This window comes from Pteropus medius, unplaced genomic scaffold, assembly GCF_902729225.1.
Source record: "Pteropus medius unplaced genomic scaffold, Ma_sr-lr_union100, whole genome shotgun sequence".
Taxonomy (NCBI): domain Eukaryota; kingdom Metazoa; phylum Chordata; class Mammalia; order Chiroptera; family Pteropodidae; genus Pteropus; species Pteropus medius.
This window is the reverse complement of record NW_024350923.1, coordinates 1,765,563-1,787,471: the sequence shown is the minus strand read 5'-3', so window position 1 is coordinate 1,787,471 and position 21,909 is coordinate 1,765,563. Positions and strand designations below refer to the sequence as shown.

General features: G+C 61.4%; 2 protein-coding genes across 6 annotated transcripts in view; both read left to right on the top strand.

The window, feature by feature from the left end:
* The first annotated feature begins 128 nt into the window (after window positions 1-128).
* The window catches only part of CARS1 (cysteinyl-tRNA synthetase 1), a 40,593-nt gene continuing 18,812 nt past the window's right edge, over window positions 129-21,909 (top strand). For 2 of the 5 annotated variants that reach the window (XM_039840542.1, XM_039840541.1), the window contains exons 1-7: window positions 129-249; window positions 6,820-7,068; window positions 9,724-9,815; window positions 10,790-10,878; window positions 11,364-11,460; window positions 11,877-11,975; window positions 12,956-13,105. In XM_039840542.1, the coding sequence (XP_039696476.1) occupies window positions 225-249; window positions 6,820-7,068; window positions 9,724-9,815; window positions 10,790-10,878; window positions 11,364-11,460; window positions 11,877-11,975; window positions 12,956-13,105 (801 nt within the window). In that variant the 5' untranslated portion in view covers window positions 129-224. Of the gene's footprint in view, window positions 250-6,819; window positions 7,069-9,664; window positions 9,816-10,789; window positions 10,879-11,050; window positions 11,100-11,363; window positions 11,461-11,876; window positions 11,976-12,955; window positions 13,106-21,909 lie in introns of all 5 variants that reach the window. The other 3 variants (XM_039840543.1, XM_039840545.1, XM_039840546.1) reach the window with 3 other exon arrangements.
* LOC120584693 (uncharacterized) lies at window positions 13,112-21,278 on the top strand. Its single transcript, XM_039840560.1, has 2 exons — window positions 13,112-20,568; window positions 20,818-21,278. Exon 1 carries the CDS (start codon window positions 14,109-14,111, stop codon window positions 15,027-15,029), a length of 921 nt encoding a protein of 306 aa, XP_039696494.1. The 5' UTR covers window positions 13,112-14,108; the 3' UTR covers window positions 15,030-20,568; window positions 20,818-21,278.

Sequence of the window (21,909 nt, the reverse complement as noted above, 5' to 3'; positions counted from 1 at the left end):
CATGGAACGTGGCCCTGAAGGGACTCCAGGGCGCCATAGGCAGCCAAGGAGGAACTACAACTCCCAGCATGCCCCGGGCCGACGGCGTCGGAGTCCGCGGCTGTTGCCTAGCGACAGGACGTGTCCCGGAAGACTAGCCGAGCGCGGGGCGGGACTTCCGGGACCGCTGTTGCATCAGATCGTGGGAAGCTGTCGCTGCGGGTGCGGGTCTCCGATTCCTTAGGATGGCAGGTTCCTCCGGAGAGCAGGGTGAGGCCGCGCGACGGGGCTAGCCGGGGATGACCCCGGGCCTGTGGGGGCCGGGCCCCCGGGGCGGGCAGGGGCGACCCCGGGCCTGAGGGGCGGGTCCCTGGGCCGGGCGAGGCGCGAGGGCGACCCTGGACTTGCGGGGCGGAGGGGAGACACCGGGACCCCAGCGGGCTGGGCTGCGTTCCCCGCACCCTGCGGACCAGAACCCCACCCGGGCCCCGCCGAGGCCCCCGCCTGGCCAGCCTCAGCCCCTCCTCGGGTTGTGCCCCGGCACGGGAGGTGACCCTGCGTGTCCCGCAGCCGGGCTCGGCCCCTCCAGCCCCAGCGAGACTTTGGGGACGGGCAGAGCCCGAGGTTGTTTCGGTTTTCGCCGGGCCGGGCAGCACCCGTGGGTGGGTGGAGGGCGCCCCGGCTTGGCACTTAGCAACATGAGGCCGGGGAAGCCGGGGGTAGGCGACACACACATGAAAGGGCCCGGCGTTTTACGAAGGCTTTCATGGGCGCTGGCGCACTGGCCATGGGGATGGGCCTGGCCGGGGCGTTATTGCCTCACTTTATTGCCTCTGGAAGGTTCCACGAGCAGCTCCCAGCTCGGCCCACGGGCCCAGTCGTGTCCCTAGATGGTAGACAAGGGCGTCTCAAGGTTGACCTCTGAACAGAATTTTCCCACCATCCCTCACACAAGATTGTAGGTGCTGGGGAGAGCGGGGACCGCTGGCGGGTCCCTGAGCCTGGAGCACACGTTCCTCGGGGAACACTCCTCGTCTAGTTTCTATTCTCTTGGCTGGCGAAAACTAGAAGTCAGCTCTTCTGAGATGCCCGCAGTCCAGGCTGTACCAGGCTTCTTCGGTGCCCTGTGGTCCCCTCGTTTCTGAGAGTGCGCTGGGGTTCCAGGTGGGGAGGCGGGAGGCGCCCAGATGACAGGGCTGCTGTCCCACACTGGTACCCGGCTTCCAGGCACGCCCCATGCCACCGACAGGTGCACCCGGATTCCAGCACCTTCTTCACCCACCCCAGAGCCAGGCGGCTCTCAGAAGTCTGCCCAGACTCCTGGGGGCCACAGCCCCGACTCCGGAGCTGGCCAGGCTGGGCTGGGGTCCCAGCTCGGCCCCTTCCTCATGGGCTGGCGGGGTAATGCCCCGTCCCTGAAGATGTGTGGGCACTAAGGGCAGTGGGTGTAAAAGACTTAAGGCGCCTGGCACAGGATAACATGTTTTCGTTTTCTGTTTCTTTTAATTACTTCAGAACTTGAGTTTTTCGGAGCCTTGGTAAGGATAGGCCTGTTTGGAGATTGATGCCTGGGTCGAGGTTAAGCCCCAGGATGTCAGGACAGCTGACAGGTTTTCCTGGTCCTAGACCTTAGGGTCCCATCTGCCAGCCAGTGCCCACGTGCTCTTCTGCTTTCGCCCCCACCATGCACACACACCTTGTCCCATCCCTAGGCTTCCCCTCGAACAATGGGAAATTAAGTGAGGTGGCAAAAGGCATCATGGAACCAACTACCAGGTTCTAGACAGTCTCGGTTTCAAGTTTCTGAATGCCCTTTATTCCCAGGCTTGGGCTCATCAAAAGTGAGCGTCTTCCCAGACTTCTCAGGGAGGCCCTCATTTAGAATAGCCATCGCGGTTTGGGTCATTTTCCCAAAGGTGACTCAGAATATCTGTTTAGCCACTGTGATGACGCTGGGTCTACAGCTTCTCCTTTGCCGCTGGGAGGCGTGCGCAGCCCGTCCTGGGACACGGTCTCACGTCCAAGGCCTTGTCCTGCAGACTGGGGGACCAGGCAGGACCCCAGATGCTGGGGCGGCCGCCCGTTAGGGCAGACTTACGGTCTAATTTTTAATGCAGTTTCACTCAGAGAGTCTTCCCCATGATAATGCAGCTGGCGCTTTGCTCAGCATCTGGGCCAGGCCTGGTCTGTATGTTAGGGCCTGTGCTCCTCGGAGCATCCCTTTGTGTTTAGTGCTGCCTTATCGTCCTGCACAGGCGCGACTTCCGAGGTTCAGAGAAGCCAGATGATTCGCCCGAGGTCACACAGCCAGCCGGAGGTGGAGCCAGGCTTCCAACCTGGGCAGCTGGATCGTGGCAGGGGTCTCGGCTCTATACTGTGCCACCTTTGACGGTTCTGTTCAGAGTGACGACGGGGGCCCCGAGCCCAGGGCAGATGAGACGATAATGCTCCTAGGCTTTGCCGCGTTTCTCAAAGGAAAACGAAACGTGTATATTTATAGACTACAAACATTCGTTCATCTATGATCTCATGCTTCCATGTTTCCGGGACTGACTTTTTTAAGAGTCATACGAGATGGTGCCCTTGGAGATTAAGCCGTCTCCAGGGTCCATGCCGCACCTCCCCATGGCAGTGGGTGGTGCCACTCGATCGCCCACTTGTGGTTGCGAAAGTAACCGGACACCCCCAATAAGCAGAGTCTCCGAGAGACGCCGGAGAACAAACATCCCGTGGGAAAGCGTCACCCCTGCTCTTTCAGTGGGAAGTTGTCACCGAGCGGTTCAGAATGGTTCGCTTAGACACGTCTGCCGTTCGCATTTATTCATCCAGTCAGTAGATGTGCGTTGAGCACCCGCTTTGCCAAATGCTGCCAGGCCCCGGGCCTACACCCGCGATAAAGGTCCAGCTGTCTGGAGTGGGGAAGCAGGCGATGGCAGGGAAGGGCGACGTGTTCACGTCAGGGTGGGCTGACCGCTGGAACGGAGAACCCCAAAGCCTCGGGGGTTACACAGGCGGTTCCTCTCTTGCTCGCTCACTCCCCAGGGCGTGGGCTGGGTCCCGCCGGGCGGGTCAGAGCCCAGGCTCTGTCTCTCTTTTGCTCTCCGGTCCGCCAGAACCTCAGCTAGGTCCTCGCCGGCCAGCGTCTCCCAGGCGGGATGGGTGGGAGGACCCAAGATGCTGGTGGCCTGGGCTGCTGGCAGTGGCCGGCACGAGAGAAGCGGGCAGGCTTGGGAGGACTGGGGTTGACACCGAGTTCCATGGGGGAGTGAGACATGGAGGTGCCCAGCTTCAGCCCCAGTATGGGAAAGGGGCGGTCCATTCCCTGGGACTTGTACCCAGGTTTGGGGGTGAGACACGATGCCTGGGGACACCTTGGGGACCGGTGACAGCTGGACTTCAGGGTCTGGTGCTCAGGAGAGAGGCGGGGGCTAGAGAGGGTGTTGGGAGGAGGCCCTGGGTTCCCCGAGGGGCGGCACAGCCCCAGGTGGGGTGAGCAGGGGTGCACACACCTGTCCCCCCCTGTCGAGATTCCCGCGGGAGGAGATGCACCCCAGAGCCTTTTCTAGTCTCCTTTCAGAGAGCCACCTGGGCAGGCTGGGCATCCCCACGGAAACACGCAAACAGGGGACCCAGGAGACGGGGCCAGGGAGCCAGAGGAGCGTTCGCAGAAAGGGGGGTCCCTAGGGCGGGGAGCAGGAAGGCGGCAAGGAGGCAGACGCAGGTGGTTGAAGGCGGAGCCAGCGAGGGAGAGGGCCACCTGCGGACGCCGTGCGGACTGGTTCCCTGGCTCCTGTGTCTGTGACTGCAGTAAACGTCTTGTCAGCTCTCCTGCTTGCTACACTGGGGGTCACGGTCCACGTCTGGGACATCCCGGCCATCAGAAGGGGTCTCTCCAGTGCCGCGTTTCGGGACAGGACTGCGGGTTGGCTGGCTGTGTGGACGTTTCCGCGGGTGGACACGGGCAGGAGCTTGCTCTGTGCTGGCGCTGTGGGACCACTGCAGATGCGTCCCCGCTCGCCAGCCTCCCTGACCTTGGCATCGCAGGCCGGCAGCCAGACCACAGTTTGGCCCAAACCCACGGCCACTTGAAAGCTGACCTATTTTTGTTTTGTCATGACACGCTAAGGGCAGCGGCAGCAATTACCCCAGTGTCTGATGCCACGGCCTGGAAGCCTGTCACCCAGGCTCCCGGGCACCCTCCCAGCTGTGGGTGGTTGTGACTGTGCCAGGCGGTGCTGAGCGTGTGTGTGATCCCCTCGTGAAGCCCTCGGGGTAAATGTGATAACAACAAGCTCAGGAGTGAGGTCAGCAACGCCGCCAACAGCAGGCCCAGGGGGCGCTGCGGGGTGCGGGGCCTGTGTGGTGAGGAGCCGCCCCCTCCCCTCTCCCCAGGTGCCTCGTTAGCGCTTTGAAGCCGTGTTGCTTAGAACGTTTGGCATGGTTTACTCGTTATAAAAATAAGGTGCTTATTGTGGAAAACGTGAGAGGTGCAGGACAGAGAGGGGAGTAAACTCCCCTGCAGAGCACTGTCCCCGGCGAGGCTGGGGGTCCTCCCTGCCCACCAGAGAGTGCCTCCCACCAGAGAGTGCCTCCGTTCGCTGCCAGTCAGGGCCGGGGGCGGGGGGTCTGGGAAGTGACTTCCCGCTGCTGTTTCAGAATGGCGCTGTCCCTCTTGCTCTGTCCCCGCCCCTCCCCCAGCCTTTCCGCTCCTCTCTGGTCCTGGGGTCCTGGCCCAGGCAGTTGCACAGGGGGGACACCAAGAGCCAGCGGAGAGGGCTCATGGAGGTCGGTGTTGGGAGAACAGCTGCGGAAAGGGGTCCCGACCCATCGGGCCACCTCCAGCTCTGTCCGCCTCTGGCACGGCCTCTCTCCTATCCTTAGTGACCTGCGTTTTCTTTCCCATGAAAAGGAGCGTGGCCGGCAGGCGGGCCGCCGAGCTGGCGGAGGGCCGTGGCCAGGCAAAGCAGGGCCCCGGGAGGAAGCGCGCACTTAGAGCCGGGCCCTCCCGGTGCCCAGGCCCCCGGCAGGTGCCGCCTCCCTGGATCACACCTGCGGCAGGAGGAGAGCTCAGCCCGGCAGTCTCCACGCTGGTGGCTGGGAGGCAGGGCTCACGAGGGGGGCCTCCCCACGGGCGAGCGGGGGGTGCAGCCCCCCTGGCCTTCCCCCACTGTCTCGGAGGGAGGCGGGCTTCTCTGGGCCGGGCAGCAGCGGGCCTTTGTGGAACGCCTGCGTTGTAAGCACAGTGTCCTTTTGTCCTTCCGAGAGCTCAAGGACGACTTCCCCGTGGCGCCCACGCCTTCCTGTGGGTGGAGAGGTCGGGGTTCAGGACCTCCTCCGAAAGCGGCCTTCCCAGGCCCCGGGGAGTCACTGTCCCACCACCGGCGGCCTGAGGGCCTCAGCACTGGGATGGTTCGTGTTGCACAGGTTGGGAAATGCCGCAGACTTTCATCCTGTTGACTGGTCCCAGCTCAGCTTTGATGGTGCCGCTGGGCCAGGAAGCCGGTGATTGGCAGGGCTGGAACGCAGACACGGCACAGGAGGGTGCTTGTGCCGCGGTTGCCCCGCGGGGGCTTTGCTGTCCGTTTTCGGGAGTGGAGCAGGCTTGGCTGGCGATTTTCCTGTTCCCGTGCCAGGCAGGTAGACAGATGGGGGGGAGGAGGGTCAGGGGTGGGAGCATGGCCATGTGGATCTGTGTCTCCTCCCCGTTGGAGCTGTCCGGCTGTGGGTCCAGCACAGTGACCCAGTGACCTCCTGGTCAGGCAGCTCGCTCCAGAGGGCTCAGGTGTCAGGTGTGTCCAGGGCCTAGCAAGAGTGCTGCGCCTGGGGGAGCGAGGGCCTAGGCCCGGGTCTCCCCGCTCACAGCTGACTCGCAGGCTGCGAGGGCTCGGCGTGGGGGCGCATGGCGGTGGTCCTTCGTCCACGGTTCCATCGGCACAAAGCAGCGGAGTGATCACGGCCTAGATGTGGCTCAGGCCCGTGGGCTTGGGGCCCTCTCTTCCCTGCACCGGGGGGCCTAGTGCCACCGGCTCGCCCCAGCACCCTGCTGGGGGCACGGAGTCTGTGCTCCTCCCACTGGGCCCAGGGGCAGCGCCCGGCCCCACGCCCTCCACACCAGAGACAAGCACCACTGGACCTTGGTGAGCATGGAGTCTGCTGGCGAGGAAGAGTGGGCCCCGGGGGGTTTGTGCCCAGGGTGCGGCGTGTCCGGCCACGCTGCCGGCCGTCTCCTCGCCGGGAGTTACGGGGTTGGGTCCTGCCCTCCGCCCTTCCCGACAGTCTCAGACCAGTGGCCTGACTCCTGAGTGCAGGGGACACGTGCACAGTTGTCAGCTCTGCAGTAACCATGTGAGGAAGGGGCAGGGCCCGTCCGGTGCAGCTGGAGCAGTCGGCCTGGCCGGCTGCGCTTGGCCAAGCAGGCGCCGCAGGGGGCTGCGTCACCCCAGCAGCCACGCCAGCGCCCGGCCGCCTCTCAGCGGGGTCTGCACCGCGTCTGCGGGCCTGGCAGCCGTGCAGCTCTCACCCACCGGGAGCCGCCGGCCCCTGGCTGTGGCGAGGGTCGGGTGCAGTGGAGTTTCTCGGAACTGAGTTGAGCTTCGCGTGGTACAGAGTAACCTCGTAAGAGGAACAGTTCGGTGGCACTTAGTGCGTTCACAGCGTTGTGTCACCTGCGTCTGGATTTCATCGCCCCGACTGAAACCGCATTGGCCACTCCGCCCCCCGCCCCGCCCCGCCCCGGTCTGCGGAGCTGCCGTCTGGACCTTTCGTCCCCGGGAAGGGCTTGACACCCGGAACCCGCGTCTTCCTGCCCCCGACTGACGCCGTGTGCCTCTGTCTTTGCAGCTCCCGACTACAGGTCCATCCTGAGCATTAGTGACGAGGCCGCCAGGGCGCAGGCCCTGAACGAGCACCTGAGCACACGTAGCTACGTCCAGGGGTACTCCCTGTCCCAGGCGGACGTGGACGTGTTCAGGCAGCTCTCGGCCCCTCCCACGGACGCGCGGCTCTTCCACGTGGCTCGGTGGTTCCGGCACGTAGAAGCCGTCCTGGGCGGCCCCCGCGGCAGAGGCGAGCCCACTGGGCTCCAAGCAAGTGAGTAGCAGAGCGGGGTCCCAGCGTTAGAACCTCTCCCGGCGGCGGCCACCTCCAAGGTCAGGGCCCCTTGGGCGCGTGGTGCCAGTTAGCTGTGGTGCCCCGGAGGAGCCCACGGCGTTGGCTCCCGTCCCCACGCGCGAGCGGGTGGCCTGGCGGCCGACCAGCGCTCCCTGAGTGGAGGTTAGGGCAGAGCATGCCCAGCAGTGGGCTCTGGCGGGCAGCACCCGCGGGTCCTCGCCTGCTGCCCGGCCGGCGCAGAGCCGCCGTGAGCGCGTGCCGCCGGGGTCCGGGCCTGACGCTGTCAGCGTCTCCCTGCCTGGCTTGGCTTTGCCGTGGCTCTTTCTCCTTGTTCTTTCCGTGAGCTTGCGGACTCTGTGCCCCAGGTTTGGCGGGTTGAACCCGAACGCAGCCATAACCAGCGGACTTGCCGAGAATCAGAAATGTCGCTTGTGGGCTTTGGGAGGAAGTCAGTCGCGGAGCTGTAGCCGCAGCGTGGCCCCGCTTGTTCCGGGGGTGCTTCTGGAGCGTCTCGGGGGCTCAGTTCCTCTCTGTGTGGTTCCTCTCTCCTTTGTCCCCTAATCTCCCGACGCCCTTGAGCAGCTCGGCTGTCCCTGTGGCTTTGGGCACTCATGCCCTGCATGGGAGGGGCGGCCGCGTGCTGCCTCCGGGAGTCCCCGCTGGGCCGGGCAGCCTCCTGGGGGCCTGGGGAAAGTGCGGTGGGGACACAGGTTCCAGTACCAGCGGGAGACCTGCTGGGGAGTGAGGCCTTGATGCATGGGGACATCGGGGCAGTCCCTGGCCTGAGGGCACGCTGACGGCAGCGTGTTCCTGTTACGTTGAGGCTCCTGTGTCCCATCTCCCAGTTTCCCCTTGGCACGTGCCAAGTTTCCTTGGACCTGTCACCAGTGGTGTGGCAGTAGCAGCCCTTTGGGGAGCTAGAGAGCCAAGTGTGGCTCAGTGTCCTGCTGGCCACGCCCTCAGCCGTGTCCCCTTACCAGCCAGCTTGGGTCTTCTCAGACGAGCCTTCCGTCCCGTGAACCCTGAGCCCTCCTGCTTATCGGTGGTCATCTGGCTCGCATCAGCGTGTGGGCAGCTCTGGCCGGTCCCCAGTCACCCCAGATGGCAGCGCTGCCTGCGTACTGGGAGCTCTCGGGTCTCGGGGTTGGAGGAGCGCGTCGGAGCCACGGAGCAGCTGACCGAGCTGCGTCGGTTCACGGACGGGCCCCTCCAAGGGCGTCTGCTGCCTGTAGACGAACCCGCGAGACTCGTACCTGGCGGCAGGGAGCACGTGACTTCGCAGGGATCTGGGCTTTTCCCTGCGCTGGCTCCGTGCCCGCTTGTGAGTGCGCTGGCACCCACTAGAGCAGAAGCTCCCGCCGTCTGTCTTCCTCCCTGCTGCACGCGTGCACATGCACACGCACACACACGCGCACACACGCACAGCTGCCTTCCTCCTCCTCTTCTCCGCCTGTCACTTACGTGCATCCTCTGTGTGGCTGGTGTGACCTCGAGCAAATGGCAGAGCCCAGGACTGACTGCTCCGTGACTCCCATGGAAGCCGCCGTCTGCAGTGTAGATCTGAGGGAGGCCTGGGCAGGGTGTCCCCACCAGCAGGGTGTCCCCACCGGCAGGCCATCAGCGGGAGGGAGAGCCCTTCGCAAACACAGAGGCAGGAGGAGGGGACGGGAAGAGGGCAGCTCGGTGGGCCGCAGACGGCCTGGCCGGGAAGAGGGGTGACGAGTGCTGAGACGGCCCCGTGGGCCCGTCCTGGGGTGGTCGCTGTGCAGGGTGGAGCACGGCACGGAGCCGGACTGCGGACACGGCCTGAGGGGGACACTGGAGGTGGTTGGATGTCACCAGGTGCCCGTGGGCTGTGAGTAAGCACCTGGCGGTCACTCCTGGCCCCGAGCGCAGACTGCGCATGGCCCGCCCTTCGCCGGGCTGGAAGCGTGGGCCCGGGGCCCGCAGAGCAGCAGACTCGAGGGGCGGAGTGGCTGGACAGCCTGGCGCCGGACTACACTAAGGAGGGGACGGGTCGGGGCAGGAGCAGAGCCGAGAGCGGGGATGCCCGGATGAGGTGCAGTCCCCAGCGCAGGGAGGCCGGGCCGTCTCCTGGGCGGTCGGAACCGCCAGAAGCCCAGAGCCACCGGTGTCCGCACCAGCCTCGTGGCAGTGAGTCATGTGCATGCTGAGGGCTGGCAGCCGTCCCCACCGACTGTGGCCGTGAGCCAGCAGCTGCTTTTGGCCAGGCTTCCACTGGCCCTGGCCTCATAAGTGTCCACCGAGGGCTGTCGTCGTGGGGGAGGGCAGGGCACCCAAGTTATATCCTGAGTCACTGTCTGGCAATGCGACCGTCTGTGTGCAGGGCCCGTGCCTCCTCCTGACCCCGAGCCGTGCGCAGCACTGCAGGCTGTGAGCAGGAGGCGCACGTGTGAAGGGCAGGGAGGGGCGGGGTGGCCGAGTGGCCGGGTGGCCCCGCCCTGGGGATCTAGGGGGGTTGTGGGGTCCACCATGGCTCAGAGCAGAGCGGTGGCGATGGCGTGGGCCGTGCCGGCAGCCTCGTTGGCCACACCGTCACATTCCCTGACAACAGCATGTCCGTCAGGAGACTCAGGTATTCCGGCCGTGACCCAGCTGCATTCCCGCCTGCAGGTCGGGGCCGGCGGGCACAGCCCCAGTGGTGTCCCCCAGCCGGGTCCGAGCCCAGCCAGCTGCGCCTGTACAACAGCCTCACCCGGAACAAGGTAAGGAGGGCTCACGCGGCGGGGTGGGGGGTGGGGCCCTGCTGAGACACAGACCGTCGCCTGCCTCACGTCGGCCCTGGCGGTCCACGCGTCCAGGTTCGAGACCCCTCAGCTCCCGACCCCGTGTTCTGCGTGGCCCGGGCAGGGCTGCCGTCCAAACCCTCACCCGCATGGACAGGGTGCTGGTGGTCATGCGGAGCCGGGCGATGTGCTTTCAGAGAGCACATGGGGTGACAGTGGACGTCACGATGTGCACCAGGCAAAACAGGCCAAGAGAGGACGTGCGAGGTGCCGAGAAGCCGGGGCTGGCCCCTAATCGAACAGGGTTTGCTGGGCTCGTGCTGCTTGGCCTGGCCGGTGGCCCCGGGACTCGGGAAAGGGCTGTGGCCGTGGGTTGATGGCGTTTCCGTCAGCGAGCACACTTAGCACACCTTGAGGACCTAGTTGGCACCAGTGGCCCTGAATTGGCCCGAGGCTGTCGATTGGGCCTCCCGGTCTCTAAGCTAGGCTGGCTCCTCCGGCCAGGGCCAGGCAGATCCTGGACGATGGCTCAGAGCCATTGTCCTTATTTGTGAACGGGAAATGGCACCGCCTGCCTCCCAGGGGGCTTCCCGGAGCAGCTGTCGTCCTCTGAGTACAAGGCGCAGGCCTGGCACGTAGTAGGTGCACGGTGTAGGTGAGCCGCTGCTGTCAAAGTGCTGGTTTCATCTGCCATCTGCCCCGGGGACGAGCAGGACCCAGGCAGGGAGAGGCCCGGCCAGCCACGCCCTGGTCCAGGGAAGGTCGCCGTGGACAGTCTGACTGGGCTCCCCACCCCTCACCCCACCAGACTTTGTGACTTTTTTCAAACAAAAAGCGCCTTGCTGAATTTTGGTGAAGCAGGCCGGTGGCAGTGAGCTGGTCGTTGCTGGTGTGGTGACCCTGCGTCGTGCCATTGCGTTTCTATGACCCTCCTTCCTTCACTTCTAACCAAGGACGTGTTTATCCCTCAAAACGGGAGAAGAGTCACGTGGTACTGCTGCGGGCCGACCGTCTACGACGCATCTCACATGGGCCACGCCAGGTAGGGCCCGCCACCGGGCGAGTGGGGCCCACGGGGAGCCTCTCAGCTCCGCAGAGGTCTCTGACGTGCCACCAGGGACCTGGGCTGCACGAGGAGGATCCACCCTGAACTTGCCCTGTCCTACTTTAAGACAGGACCTTTCTTTCTGAAGCGGTGCTTTCACTCCCTGTAGAAAAGCCAGAGGAAGCTGACAGCCACAGGAGAGGTGCCCCGTGGCCACGGTTAGTGTCCCGGCCACGGTTAGTGTCCCATCCACGCCCGGACACCTTCTCTGTGCACCTAACGTTTTTCCTCAGCTGCAGCTCCAGCGGATGGCCCCGGGTGCTGAGCGTCCCTGGCACTCAGGCCTGAGGCCCGGGCCCTCCTGGGCTGTGGCATGTGTGAGCCGCTGGCTTTGGGGGAGCGCCACGCCACCCTCCCCCACGTGTGCCTTCGTGGCAGTGCGAGATGGCGTGCCGCAGCCGCCTGTCTTCTCGTCGCTTTAGGTCCTACATCTCCTTTGACATCTTGAGGAGAGTGCTGAGGGACTACTTCAAATTCGACGTCTTTTATTGCATGAACATCACGGACATCGACGACAAGGTAAAGGGTCGAGATTGAACTTGAAGCACAGCGCGTGCCGTGCGGGAAGCGACTTCGGGATAAGTACTTAACGTGAGGTCGGCCTGAGGTGGCGCGGGTCTCAACCTAGTGAACGTGACCCGAATGCCCTCGCTGAAGCAGCATCACACGTCATGCAAATGAGTGTCACGTGTTTAGCTGCTGTTCGAAAGCCGTGAGTTCGGGGACTCAGCTGATGACACGTCCCCCACGGTGCGTCACGGAGGGGCCTGCAGGCGCATGCACCGTGTGGGAAGCGGGGGGCCAGCCTCTTTCCTCGGCATCAGACAGGCCGCGTTCCGGCAGTCTCGTGTGGGGGCGCACGGCAGGGGCCCGCAGCCGCACAGGGTTGGACGCAGACTGTGAGCATGCCCCCCACCTTCCCTGTCTCTCCCCAGATCATCACGAGGGCCCGGCAGAACTGCTTGTTTGAGCGGTACCGGGAGAAGCAGCCCCCCACGGCGCAGCTCCTGGACGATGTTCACGCCGCCCTGCAGGTGGGCCCTGGCTGTCTGCCCCCCGATTCCCGGCCTCGGCCCTCAGCCGTTCGCGTGTCACTGGCCCTAGAGTAGTGGCTGTCCTCGTGCACAGTACCAAAGCCAGTTCCGTCAGGTCACCAAACTTGATCGACGTGGGGTGCTCGCCAGTGGGACAGTCGCCAGGACAGACTCACTTGGACAGGGGTGTGGAGTAGGTGACTGTTCCTGCCGCTTACAGGAAAATGGCAGCATGTGTCACCGTGCCGCTAACCTACACGTAAAAGGCTTCTAAAGTTACTGTTGAATCTTCCATGTTGAGGTCGCAGACAGATCAAGTACTTTTGACCAAGATGCAGAAGCCGTACCACACTGCTTAAATTGGTAATGCTGAGAATTTTCAGAATTATTCGAAGAAATTGATTCTTTCTAATTTAATATTCTCATTTTGAATAATCAGTATTATAAGTTATCGTATTATACAGTAAGATTAGAATAAATTGTTTTACTTGGTAATTGCTGTGTTTAGCAATTACAGTAATAATTACTGGTGTGCTTATAGCATTTTATCTCTGGAAATAAGGAATAAGGTTAGAGCTCACCAATCTTTTAGGCCAGCCAGGGGAGGCCCACTCGGCCGCGGGCACCTTCGTGGTAGAGGGGGCTGGTGGCACCTCCCGAAGTCCCTGCATGGCACCCGTGCAGTCCCTGGCACAGCCTCAGGAGAACTGCTCTCACTCATTAACGTCAGGGAATGGGAGGCGTGAGGTGGAGTGGGGTGGGCGCCCGGCCACGGTCGGGCAGCCAGGACTGGCTGCCTGGGGCGTCAGTCTCCGAGCGGCCACCCAGCCATTTGGGAAGACGTTAGGGTGACACTCTCAAGGACACAGGCTTCTTCCTAGCCCTGGGCATCGAGGAGAGCTGGTCTCTTCCAGGTCGCCTCCGTGGCCCAGGGACTCGTGCTCAGCATGTCATAGAGCTGCCCTCTGCCCTGGTTGCAGCTGCTGTCCGTGAAGCTGACCGAGACCGCGGATCCCGACAAGAGGCAGATGCGGGAGCGAATTCAGCAGGCGGTGCAGCTCGCCGCGGGGCTGCTGGAGGAGGCTGTGCGGTCGGACCTCCCCGCAGAGGACGTCGACAGCCGTGCGCAGGTGAGGCCGAGTCCCGCCTGTGTCCCACCAGCCCTGCGCCCGCGGGGCCCGCCACCCAGGGCTCACCTGCGTCTTGGCACACAGCGCCCTGGCCGGCCGCTCTGGCAGCTGCGGCGTGACGGTGGCAGGGTCAGTGCCTCCTCCGTCCGCGTCTTCCCGCCCCACTTCCTGCAGTGAGACCTGGGGAGCCCCGCCACCTCCCTCAGATAAGCAGGAGGCGCGCTTGGACGGTGGGGGCAGTCCCCACGGTCACCCAGGGGACTCTCGGCGTCTCTCAGCGTCAGAACCTGGGGGAAGAAGGGCGAGGGTAAAGCTGAGGTGAGCGGTGGGGCCCGGGGCCCCGTGAACTTGGGCCTCCGCTGCCCCCGCCTCTGTGGCTGTGGAAAGGCCGTCCTCAGGCAGGGGTGACCACAGTGGGCACTGGCCACAAGGCCAGCCCTGGGCCTCTCCCGATTCCCACAGACCGGCTGCCGCTCAGGATGGTCCTTGGCCTTTACGCCAGCGCCCCCTGCTGGTCGCCCGCTCAGGTCCCAGGAATGCGTGGTTCGCAGAAAGTGGGGGGGGCTGGAAGTCGGGGTGTGGGGAGAGGGCACACCCATTTCCCCACGGTTTTACTCTGCCTTTTACTCTGCCGTGTCCTCGCCTGGCAGGTGGCTGGGGTGCTCGTTCTGAGCTTTGTGAAAGAGGGTCAGGCGCCAGTCAGGGCGAGCACTTCCTCTCAGCTGTGCTTCTGAGACGGGGCCACGAGGTAGCTGCCCTCGCTCCGGCTCTCGCTCCGCTCCCTTCCCGCGATATGAGTGTCCATTTTAACAACGTCAGGGCCATCGCCACCGTCCACCTCCAGGAGCTCATCTTCCCTAACTGAACCCGCCCCCATCAAGCACTCACCGCACCCGCCCCCAGCCCCCGGTCTGGCACGTGAGTGGGGTCACACGGTAGTTGTCCTGCGTCCCGCGTCCGGGTTACTTCAGCACAGTGCCCTCAGGCTGCAGCACGTTCAGGAATGTCCCTCCTCCGGCTGCTTGACGTCTCGTCGTGTGGCTGGACCATGTCGTGTGCGTCCGTCGTCCGTCGCTGGGCCGTTGTGCACACGGCTGCCGTGAATGTGGGCGCACCTGTCCGTCTGCTTCATCTCCTGTTAACCCCTGGTGTAAAGGCCGAGACCCCCCGGCAGCCCGACTGTGACCCCGGCCGCAGCGCCGTCTCCGCAGCGGCCCAGGGCTCCCCGTGCCACGCGTCCTCGTCCCGGCCAGCTCGTGCCATTTCCCAGCTTCCTGCCAGCGCCCTCCTGCTGGGCGCGGGCTGGGGTCCCGCCGCCATGCTTCCGGTTTGCATTTGCCCCGACCAGGAGGGTCGTTTCTGCGTCGTCTCTGGGTCAGGGGTGCCGCACGCCGGGAGGAGCTGCAGGGCTGCGGGGCTGCGGGGCGTGTGTCTGGGTAGCCGCGGAGGCCCCGTCACCACCCAGACGTTCGGGCTCGGGCCGCATCTGCAGCTCCCTCCCGCCCACGAGGGGACACAGGGAGAACGCAGCCGCGGGTGGGGAGTGCTTCTACCCGGGGAGCCCATCGGAGCCTCGGCGCCCAGGTTTCACTGGGTGCTGTCATGTGGGCGCCTGTGCCTGGCACGGACCACAGCTCCCGGGTCCCGGCAGGCGACAGTTAACATTCTGCATGGGCCACGCGGCCGCTGGGCAGGAGTCCCAGCTTCCCAGCCCTGGGTCCGGCAGCTGCACGGTCAGTTCCGTGAGGTCGGTTCCCTGAGATCGGTGCGGCTCACTCCGCTGCCGACGCGTTTCCCGGTCCCGTCGGTGGCACGCACACCAGCGCTTCCCATTGTCACTGTCTTTCCTTCCCGCCCGTGGGACGTGAACTGTGAGGTGGCCGAACTGAGAGAGTTTGCATCTCTCCTGCCGCTCAGGGACTGACTGCCCTTCCGTCTGCCCGTCTTCTGCCGTTTCCACGGCCGTTTGTCTTCTGACTGGTTCCTAACTGTCCTCTGTGTCTTGGTCACTAATCTTTTGTCATTTAAATGTGTTGCAACCCCTTTCTTCCACTTGGGGGCTTTTCAGTTCACTTCCTTTTAATGATAGAAGGCCTTAATTTTAACGCAAATTTATCTTCCTATTGTACTTAGTATTTTGGGGGTCTCAAGAAATCTTCCCTAAAACAGATATTCTCCAACATTTTCTTTTAAAGACTTTAATAGTTGTACAGTTCACATTTAAGTCTTCATCCCCGTAAAACTGGTTTTGGTAAGGAGTGTGAGTGGGGATCCAGGCCCCCCACCCCCAAATACGGAAAGCCCTCCATCCTTCAGGTGTGCCATGCCCCCCTCGAGTCGGGTCTGCGTGGGCTCTCTGACGTCTGTCACTGGGGTCCGCGAGGTAAGAGGCCTCGTCTGGTTTTTGTCCGCTGGGTATGTTTTGATTTCGCAGCTGTCGCGCCCGGGCAAGGCCCCGTGGGGCTTTTAGATGTCGCGTCTGAGACTCGTCTTGGCTCCGCCTCCGGCTGTGTTGAGTCTCTCTGACTTGGGTTTGATCGGGTTTTTTTCAGAGCCTGTGGTTAGAGCAGGTTCACTGTCAACTGAGAGGATGGGACGGAGGACTCCCAGGCCCCTCCCCGCGCACGCCACCCGCCAGAGTGCTGTGTGTCGTCACCGACGTGTGTCGCCACCTGGAGCCCGCAGTCCACGTGAGGGCTCCCTCCTGGTGTCGCGCCGTCCGCGGGTTTGGACAAACGTGCGATGTCCCCGCAGCGTCGCACCGAGTGCCTGCCCTGGCCTCGCGGTCCTGCGTGCTCCCCCCGCCCCCAGCCCCTGGCCGCCCCTGGCCGCCCCTGGCCTTCTCGCTGTGGCCGTTTTCCCTCTCCCGGATGTCGCACCGTTGGAATCATACAGTCTGTAGCCTTCTCAGATCGGCTTTTTCACTTAATATACATTTAGTTTCTTCCATGGCTTTTCACAGCTCGATAGCTTATTTCTCTTTATCACTGAATAACGTTCCAGCGTCTGGATGGACCACAGTTTATCTGTCACCTGCTGAAGGACCTCCTGGTTGATTCTGGATTTGGCATTTCTGGTGAGAGCTGCTGTGAACATTGACGTGCAGGTTTTTGTGTGGACATCAGGTTTCGGCCCCTTTGGGTAAATACCAAGGAGCGTGTTTGCTGGATCACGTGGCAGGAGTGTGTTCAGTTCTGCGAGAAACCACCAAACTGTCTTCTCGACCGTCTGCACCGATTTGCGTTCCCACCGGGGCGAGTGACATTCTTGCTGGTCCTCGTCCTGCCAGCGCTCGGAGCTGCCGCGCCCTGGGCTGTGGTCATTCTGACAGGTGTGCGGGGTGGTTCACGGTCACCTGCATCTTCCTGATGCCGTGTGACGTGGCACCTCTGCGATATTCATTTGCTGGGTGTGTATCTTAGTGAGGTGGCCGTTAAGGCCTTTGGCCCATTTTTTAACCAGTATCTGCTTTCTTATTTCTGAGTTTGCAGAGTTCTTTGTATATTTTTAGATAACAGTCTTTTATCAGCTATGTCTTTTGGAAATATCTTCTATCTGTGGCTCGTCTCATCATCTTCTTGATAGCTTTCCCAGAGCAGGAGTTTTTAATTTTATTCTTTTTCCTACTCTCCCCATTTTTTTCTTTTCTTTCTTTCTTTCTTTCTTTATTTTTGTATCTAAAATGTGTTCGTTGCGTTGGGTCCTCACTCACCTTCATTCCTGGTGCTTTCGGGGCTGCTTCCTTCTGAAGGAGCGTCCTTCCGTAAGCCTTGCTTTTCCCCTGTCGGCCGGCAGAGCACAGGCAGCAGCCACCGGCCGTGCGTGGCTGAAGACAGCGCTGACCTTGCAGTATCCTGGGCACTTCCGGTCCATGAAGTAGGACTCGGGGCTCCGCACCAGGCGCTGCTTCTCGTGCCTCCTCTTCTCCTCTGGAGAGGGCGGAGGAGGTCCTTGGCGAGAGACGCGTCCTCGTGAGGAGATCGTCACCGCTGGAAAGGCGAGGTTTTACTTTCAGCCAAGTCCAGCCGATCGGTTCTTTTCTTCAAGCCTCCGGTGCTGTGTCTCACATCGTCGCCAAGCCCAGGGCCACGTAGGTTTTCTCCTGCGTCGCCCTCCAGGGCTCTCACAGTTCTGCAGTTCACATTGGGGTCCGGGATCCGGTCTGTGTCAGTCGTTGTGACGTGCGTGAGTCTCGCCGGATTCATTCTTTCGCGGGTGGATGGATGTCCAGTCCCCGCGACGTCTTTGTTCCTTCCTGTCGCCCTTGCTCCTGTGTCGCAGGTCAGTCGCCGGCGTTGCTGCGCATCCGTCCCGGGGCTGCGTTCCGGCCCGTTTGTCCACGCCCCGCTCGCTCGTCGGCGCCACACTGTCGCGGTTGCCTGGGCTGGACCGTCAGCCTTGGAGCCTGGTGCGCTCCGGCCGCCGGCACGCTGGCTCTTCTGGGTCTTCGCCTCCTCCCATAAAATCTAGGGCCAGGTTGTCGCTAACTCGCGGGGACTTCGATGGGGAAGGCATTGAACCTGCAGAGCAAGTCAGGAAGGACCGGCATCTCCACAATTTCGAGTCTGCCCATCCGTGAGCATTTACTTTTTCATTTCGTCAGAGTTTTGCAGCTTCCCTCCCCTAGCTCTTGTAGCTGATTGGTTGGCTTTATTCGTAGGCATTTCTTTTGGGAGGGCTAATGCGAACTGTATTGTTTTTTCATTTCGAACTCCGCTTACTTGTCGGCCTGTAGTTTTACGCCTCTCCCCGATCAGTGCAGCTGGATTTCTTTCTCGTGCGTTCCTGCAGGAGCGAGGGCTGCCCGTGGGCTGCCGGAACGGAGGCGTGCCGAGGGGCACCTGGCCTTGCACCTGATCTGAGGGGGAAGCCTCGTTTCTCACCTTGAGCCGTGATGTCAGCTGTAGGGTTTGTAGGTGTCCCTTATCAGCTCGAGGAAGTTCCCCTCTGGTCTAGGTTTACTGAGAGTTTTTATTGTGAACGGGTGTGTCGGATTGTGTCAGATGCTTTTTTTTTTGCATGTGTTGATACGATCATGTTAATTTATTTTTTCGTCTGTTGAAACGATGATTTACGTTAATTGATTTTGTAATGTTAAACCAGCCTTGTGTACCTGTGATAAATCCCACGTGGTCGTGGCGTATGGTTCTTCTGAGACTTTTGTGAATTCAGTTTGCTAACATTTTGTTAAGGGTTTTTGCATCTACGTTCACGAGAGATGTTGGTCTGTATTTTTTTCTACTTGCAACGTCTTTGTCTGGTGTTGGTGTTAGGGTGACGCTGTCCTCATGGGGTGATTTAGAAAGTGTCCTCTCTGCTGCTATTCAACGTAAGTGGCTGTAGAAATTATAATTTCTTCCTTAAAAGTTTGGTAGGTTTCCAGTGAACTTCCTATTTTAGAAAGTTATTAATTACTGATTAACCTTCTTTGAAAGATACGGGCTGATTCAGGCTGTCTGTATCATCTCGTGCGAGTTTTGGCAGCTGTGTCTTTCGAAGAACTGGGCCCTTCATCTGGGCCGTCACACCTTGGGCTCTAGATTTTTACGGGATTCCTTTATCATCCTCTTAATGTCCACGGGCTCTGTGACGACGTCCCACCTTTCGCTTCTGATCTGGTATCAGTCTTCGTGTCCTCTCTCTTTTTCTTTCTTAGGCTGGCTAGAGGCTTATCAACTTTATTGATCTTTTCAGAGAACGGCTTTTAGTTTTGTTCATTTTTCTCCCTTGATTTCCTGTTTTCTGCTTTAATTTGTATTATTTCTTTTCTTTTTTGCCTACTTTGGAGTTAGTGTGCTCTTTTTGTAGTTTCCTAAGGTGGAAGTTTATGATGATTGACTTTAGGTCTTTCCTCTGCTAACGTGTGCATCAATGCTATACATTTTCCCCAAGGGCTGCTTTCGCCGCACCCCACAGATTCTGCTAAGTTGCGTTTTCATTTTCATTTAGTTCAAAATATTTAAAAAGATGTTTCTTGAGCTGTCTGACCCGTGCGTTATTTAGAAGTGCGTTGTTTAGTCTCCATGTATTGGGGGATTTTCCAGCTGCTGTTCTGTCACTGATTTCTAGCTTGATTCCATTTGGTCTGGTAGCGGACACTGTGTGGCTTCTGTTCTTTTAAATTTGCTCAGGTGTGTTTTGGGGCCCAGCTCGTGGTCTGTCTTGCCGCGTGTCCGTGTGGCCTGGGGAAGAATGTGTACTCTGCGTGTCGTTGGCTGAAGTAGTCTACAGATGTCCGTTGCACCTGGCTTATTGATGGTGCCGCCGAGTTCGCTGCGTCCCCGTGGTTCCCGCCGGCTGGGTCTGCCGCTGCTGAGGGAGGGGTGCCGACACCTCCAGCCGTGGCAGCGGATTCTTCTGTCCTCCTGCTGCTCTCTCTGTTTCTGCCTCGGGGTTTGGTGCCTGTTGTTAGGTGCGTACGTGGTGAGGGCTGTTACGTCTTCTTGGCGAACGGACCCTTTGTCATCGCGTCACCTTTCATCCCTGATAACGTTGACGTCGCTCTGTTTGAAATTAATCGCAGCGATGCCTGCTTTCTCCGTCCGCGCACTTTTGACGTGTGCGTGTCTTTACGTTGGAAGTGGGCTTCTTGCGGAGCGCGCACGGTCGCGTCCCGGTCCCGCCCGCTCCCGCCCCGGCGCCGGCGCCGCGTCCCCCTGCTGGCGTCCCGCGGCTCCCTGACAGCGGGCTCCTGCCAGCACGTTCGTTGCCTTCCTGTGAGTCGTCCTTATTCTTCGCTCCCGTTTTTGTCTTCCACTCTTTTTCTGACTTTCACGGTTTTATTTGAGGGTTTTACGTGTCCTGTCGTCTCTCCTTTTCTTAGCATATCAGTTACGCTTCATTTCTACTTTTTTTGGCGGTTGCCCTAGAGTTCGCGATTTACATTTACAAGCAATCCAAGCCCACCGTCAAACGACGCTGGGCTTTGGTGGCTCCCGGGTAGCGTGAGTGCCCTACGATCAGATGCTCCCAGCTCTCCTTTCATCCCTCGTGTCATTGCCATCATTGACGTCACTCGTCTGTGAGCACACGCAGGGAGGCCGCCCCCCTCTCCGTTTCTGCGGCCTCGGGGATTCAGGAACATCTCCTGTCCCCAGCGTCTCGCGGGGACCGTTTTGTCTTCAGCTGGGGAGCCGGGTCCTCTTACCTGCCGGGCTGGCGTCTGTCACCGGATGGTGCTCCTCTTGTCCTGGCTCTCCACGTCGCACGCGCGGTGCTCCTTCCCGGCTCTGTCGTCGTCGTGGGGTCGTCTCCTCTCCTTCACCAGCTCCGCATCCCTGTGGGTTCTCCTCGTGCCTGCCCCGGAGTCGGCGCTGTGCGCAGTCACTTCGCCGTCCCCGTCCCCTGTCCCGAGCCGCACGAGGATTCCAGAACACCTGAACTTGAGCGAAGCCCTGATCTTCGTGCTGTGTTTCCGTGGCGGTCTTATACGTCTGTCATTTTGAAAGCCCGGCCAGTGAGACGTGAGTTTTCCCTCATTTAGGTTTGCCCGCTTGGCCCTCAGTCGCCCCTCTCTGGGGCGTTTTGGTCTCCTGTGGGATGGACGCCGTCCAGTCTGGAGCTCAGCCATGCCCACGTCACTTGCTGAAGTGCAGGCTGCTGGTTCCTGGGAGTCTGGTGGCCAGGGCTGTGGCCGGGCTGGGAACTCACTCCTGGGGGGCTCATGCAGCGTGTCATCGGGCCACACCTTGTGTCACTGCACTCATGACCAGACCAAGTTCTGATGTCACCGGGACTAACCAGATGGGAGAATCACCCAGAGTGCGTGCGGGGGTAGGGCACGTCCAGCCCGCTGCAGCCCGACCTCCAGGGCGAGGCCGGTGCCCGCACGCGGAACAGGGCCCGTGAGTGATTCCCAGGCTTCAGCAGAGGGCGGGAACCTCGCTGAGGTTTGTACCGAGAAACGTGCTTACTCCATCGTGCTTTCCGAGGTTGGTTTTGCTGGTCCTACAGTTAAGCTTGTCCGCAGCCATTTTCTCTGAGCGTCTTGGGGTGTCGTCCCCCCTCCACGTTGTTGGAAAAATGTTCTTTCTGTTTTCTGCTGTTTCACTGAGACAGCATGAGGGACTCGTTTTCCCTTGTCTGATGGATGTTTTCCATGCTTCCGTGTCGGTGGATTGTTGCATCGGTTCTGGAAAAGTCTCAGACGCGTTGTCCGGTGTCACGTGTCCTCTGTCCCCTCTCCTCTCCGCCCGGGTTCCCGTTAGCTGGTCGCGTCTTCTCTTTCTATCCTGTGTCTCGTCCCTGCCTTGCGCGGCGCCCTTCCTGCCTCTGCTGCATCTCGGGCGACTTCTTCGGTCCTGTCTTTGCACCCGCTAGTTCTCTCGTTGGGCGCGTGGACTCCGCGTCGGTGTCTCATTCGCAGAGGGCCCGTTCGTCTCTCTTCTCTCACCCGATGGCGTCTTCGGCGCGGTTCTGCCTCACGCGCCGTCCCTTCCCCTTCAGGCACGCAGCACCTGTTACTGCTTCCGGGGCCCTCGTCCGTGTCGTCTGTTGCTCACGTCCTCAGACCTGACCCCGCTCACGGGCGCCCCTCCCCTCGGAGCTTAGATTAGGATCTCGTTCCTGGGCAAAATCTGTGGCCATCCTGAGGGCCAGAAATGCGGACGCCTTCGAGGGGATGCCATCTGCCACCGCCTTGTGCGCTTCCTGCCCCCACACCTGGGGCAGGTCCAGTGCTTTCCCTCCCACAGCCTCCGCCTCCGCCCCGGGTGCCCAGCCTGGTGGGGACGAGGGGCAGTCGGTATCCTTGCACGCGTTTCTTGATACTTGCGAGCGCAGCGGCGCGTCAGCAGGGCTGCCTT

What these genes read in the sequence shown, in the direction of transcription:
- LOC120584693 (XM_039840560.1), top strand. Translation starts at nt 14,109, where the DNA reads ATGTCCCTCCTCCGGCTGCTTGACGTCTCGTCGTGTGGCTGGACCATG.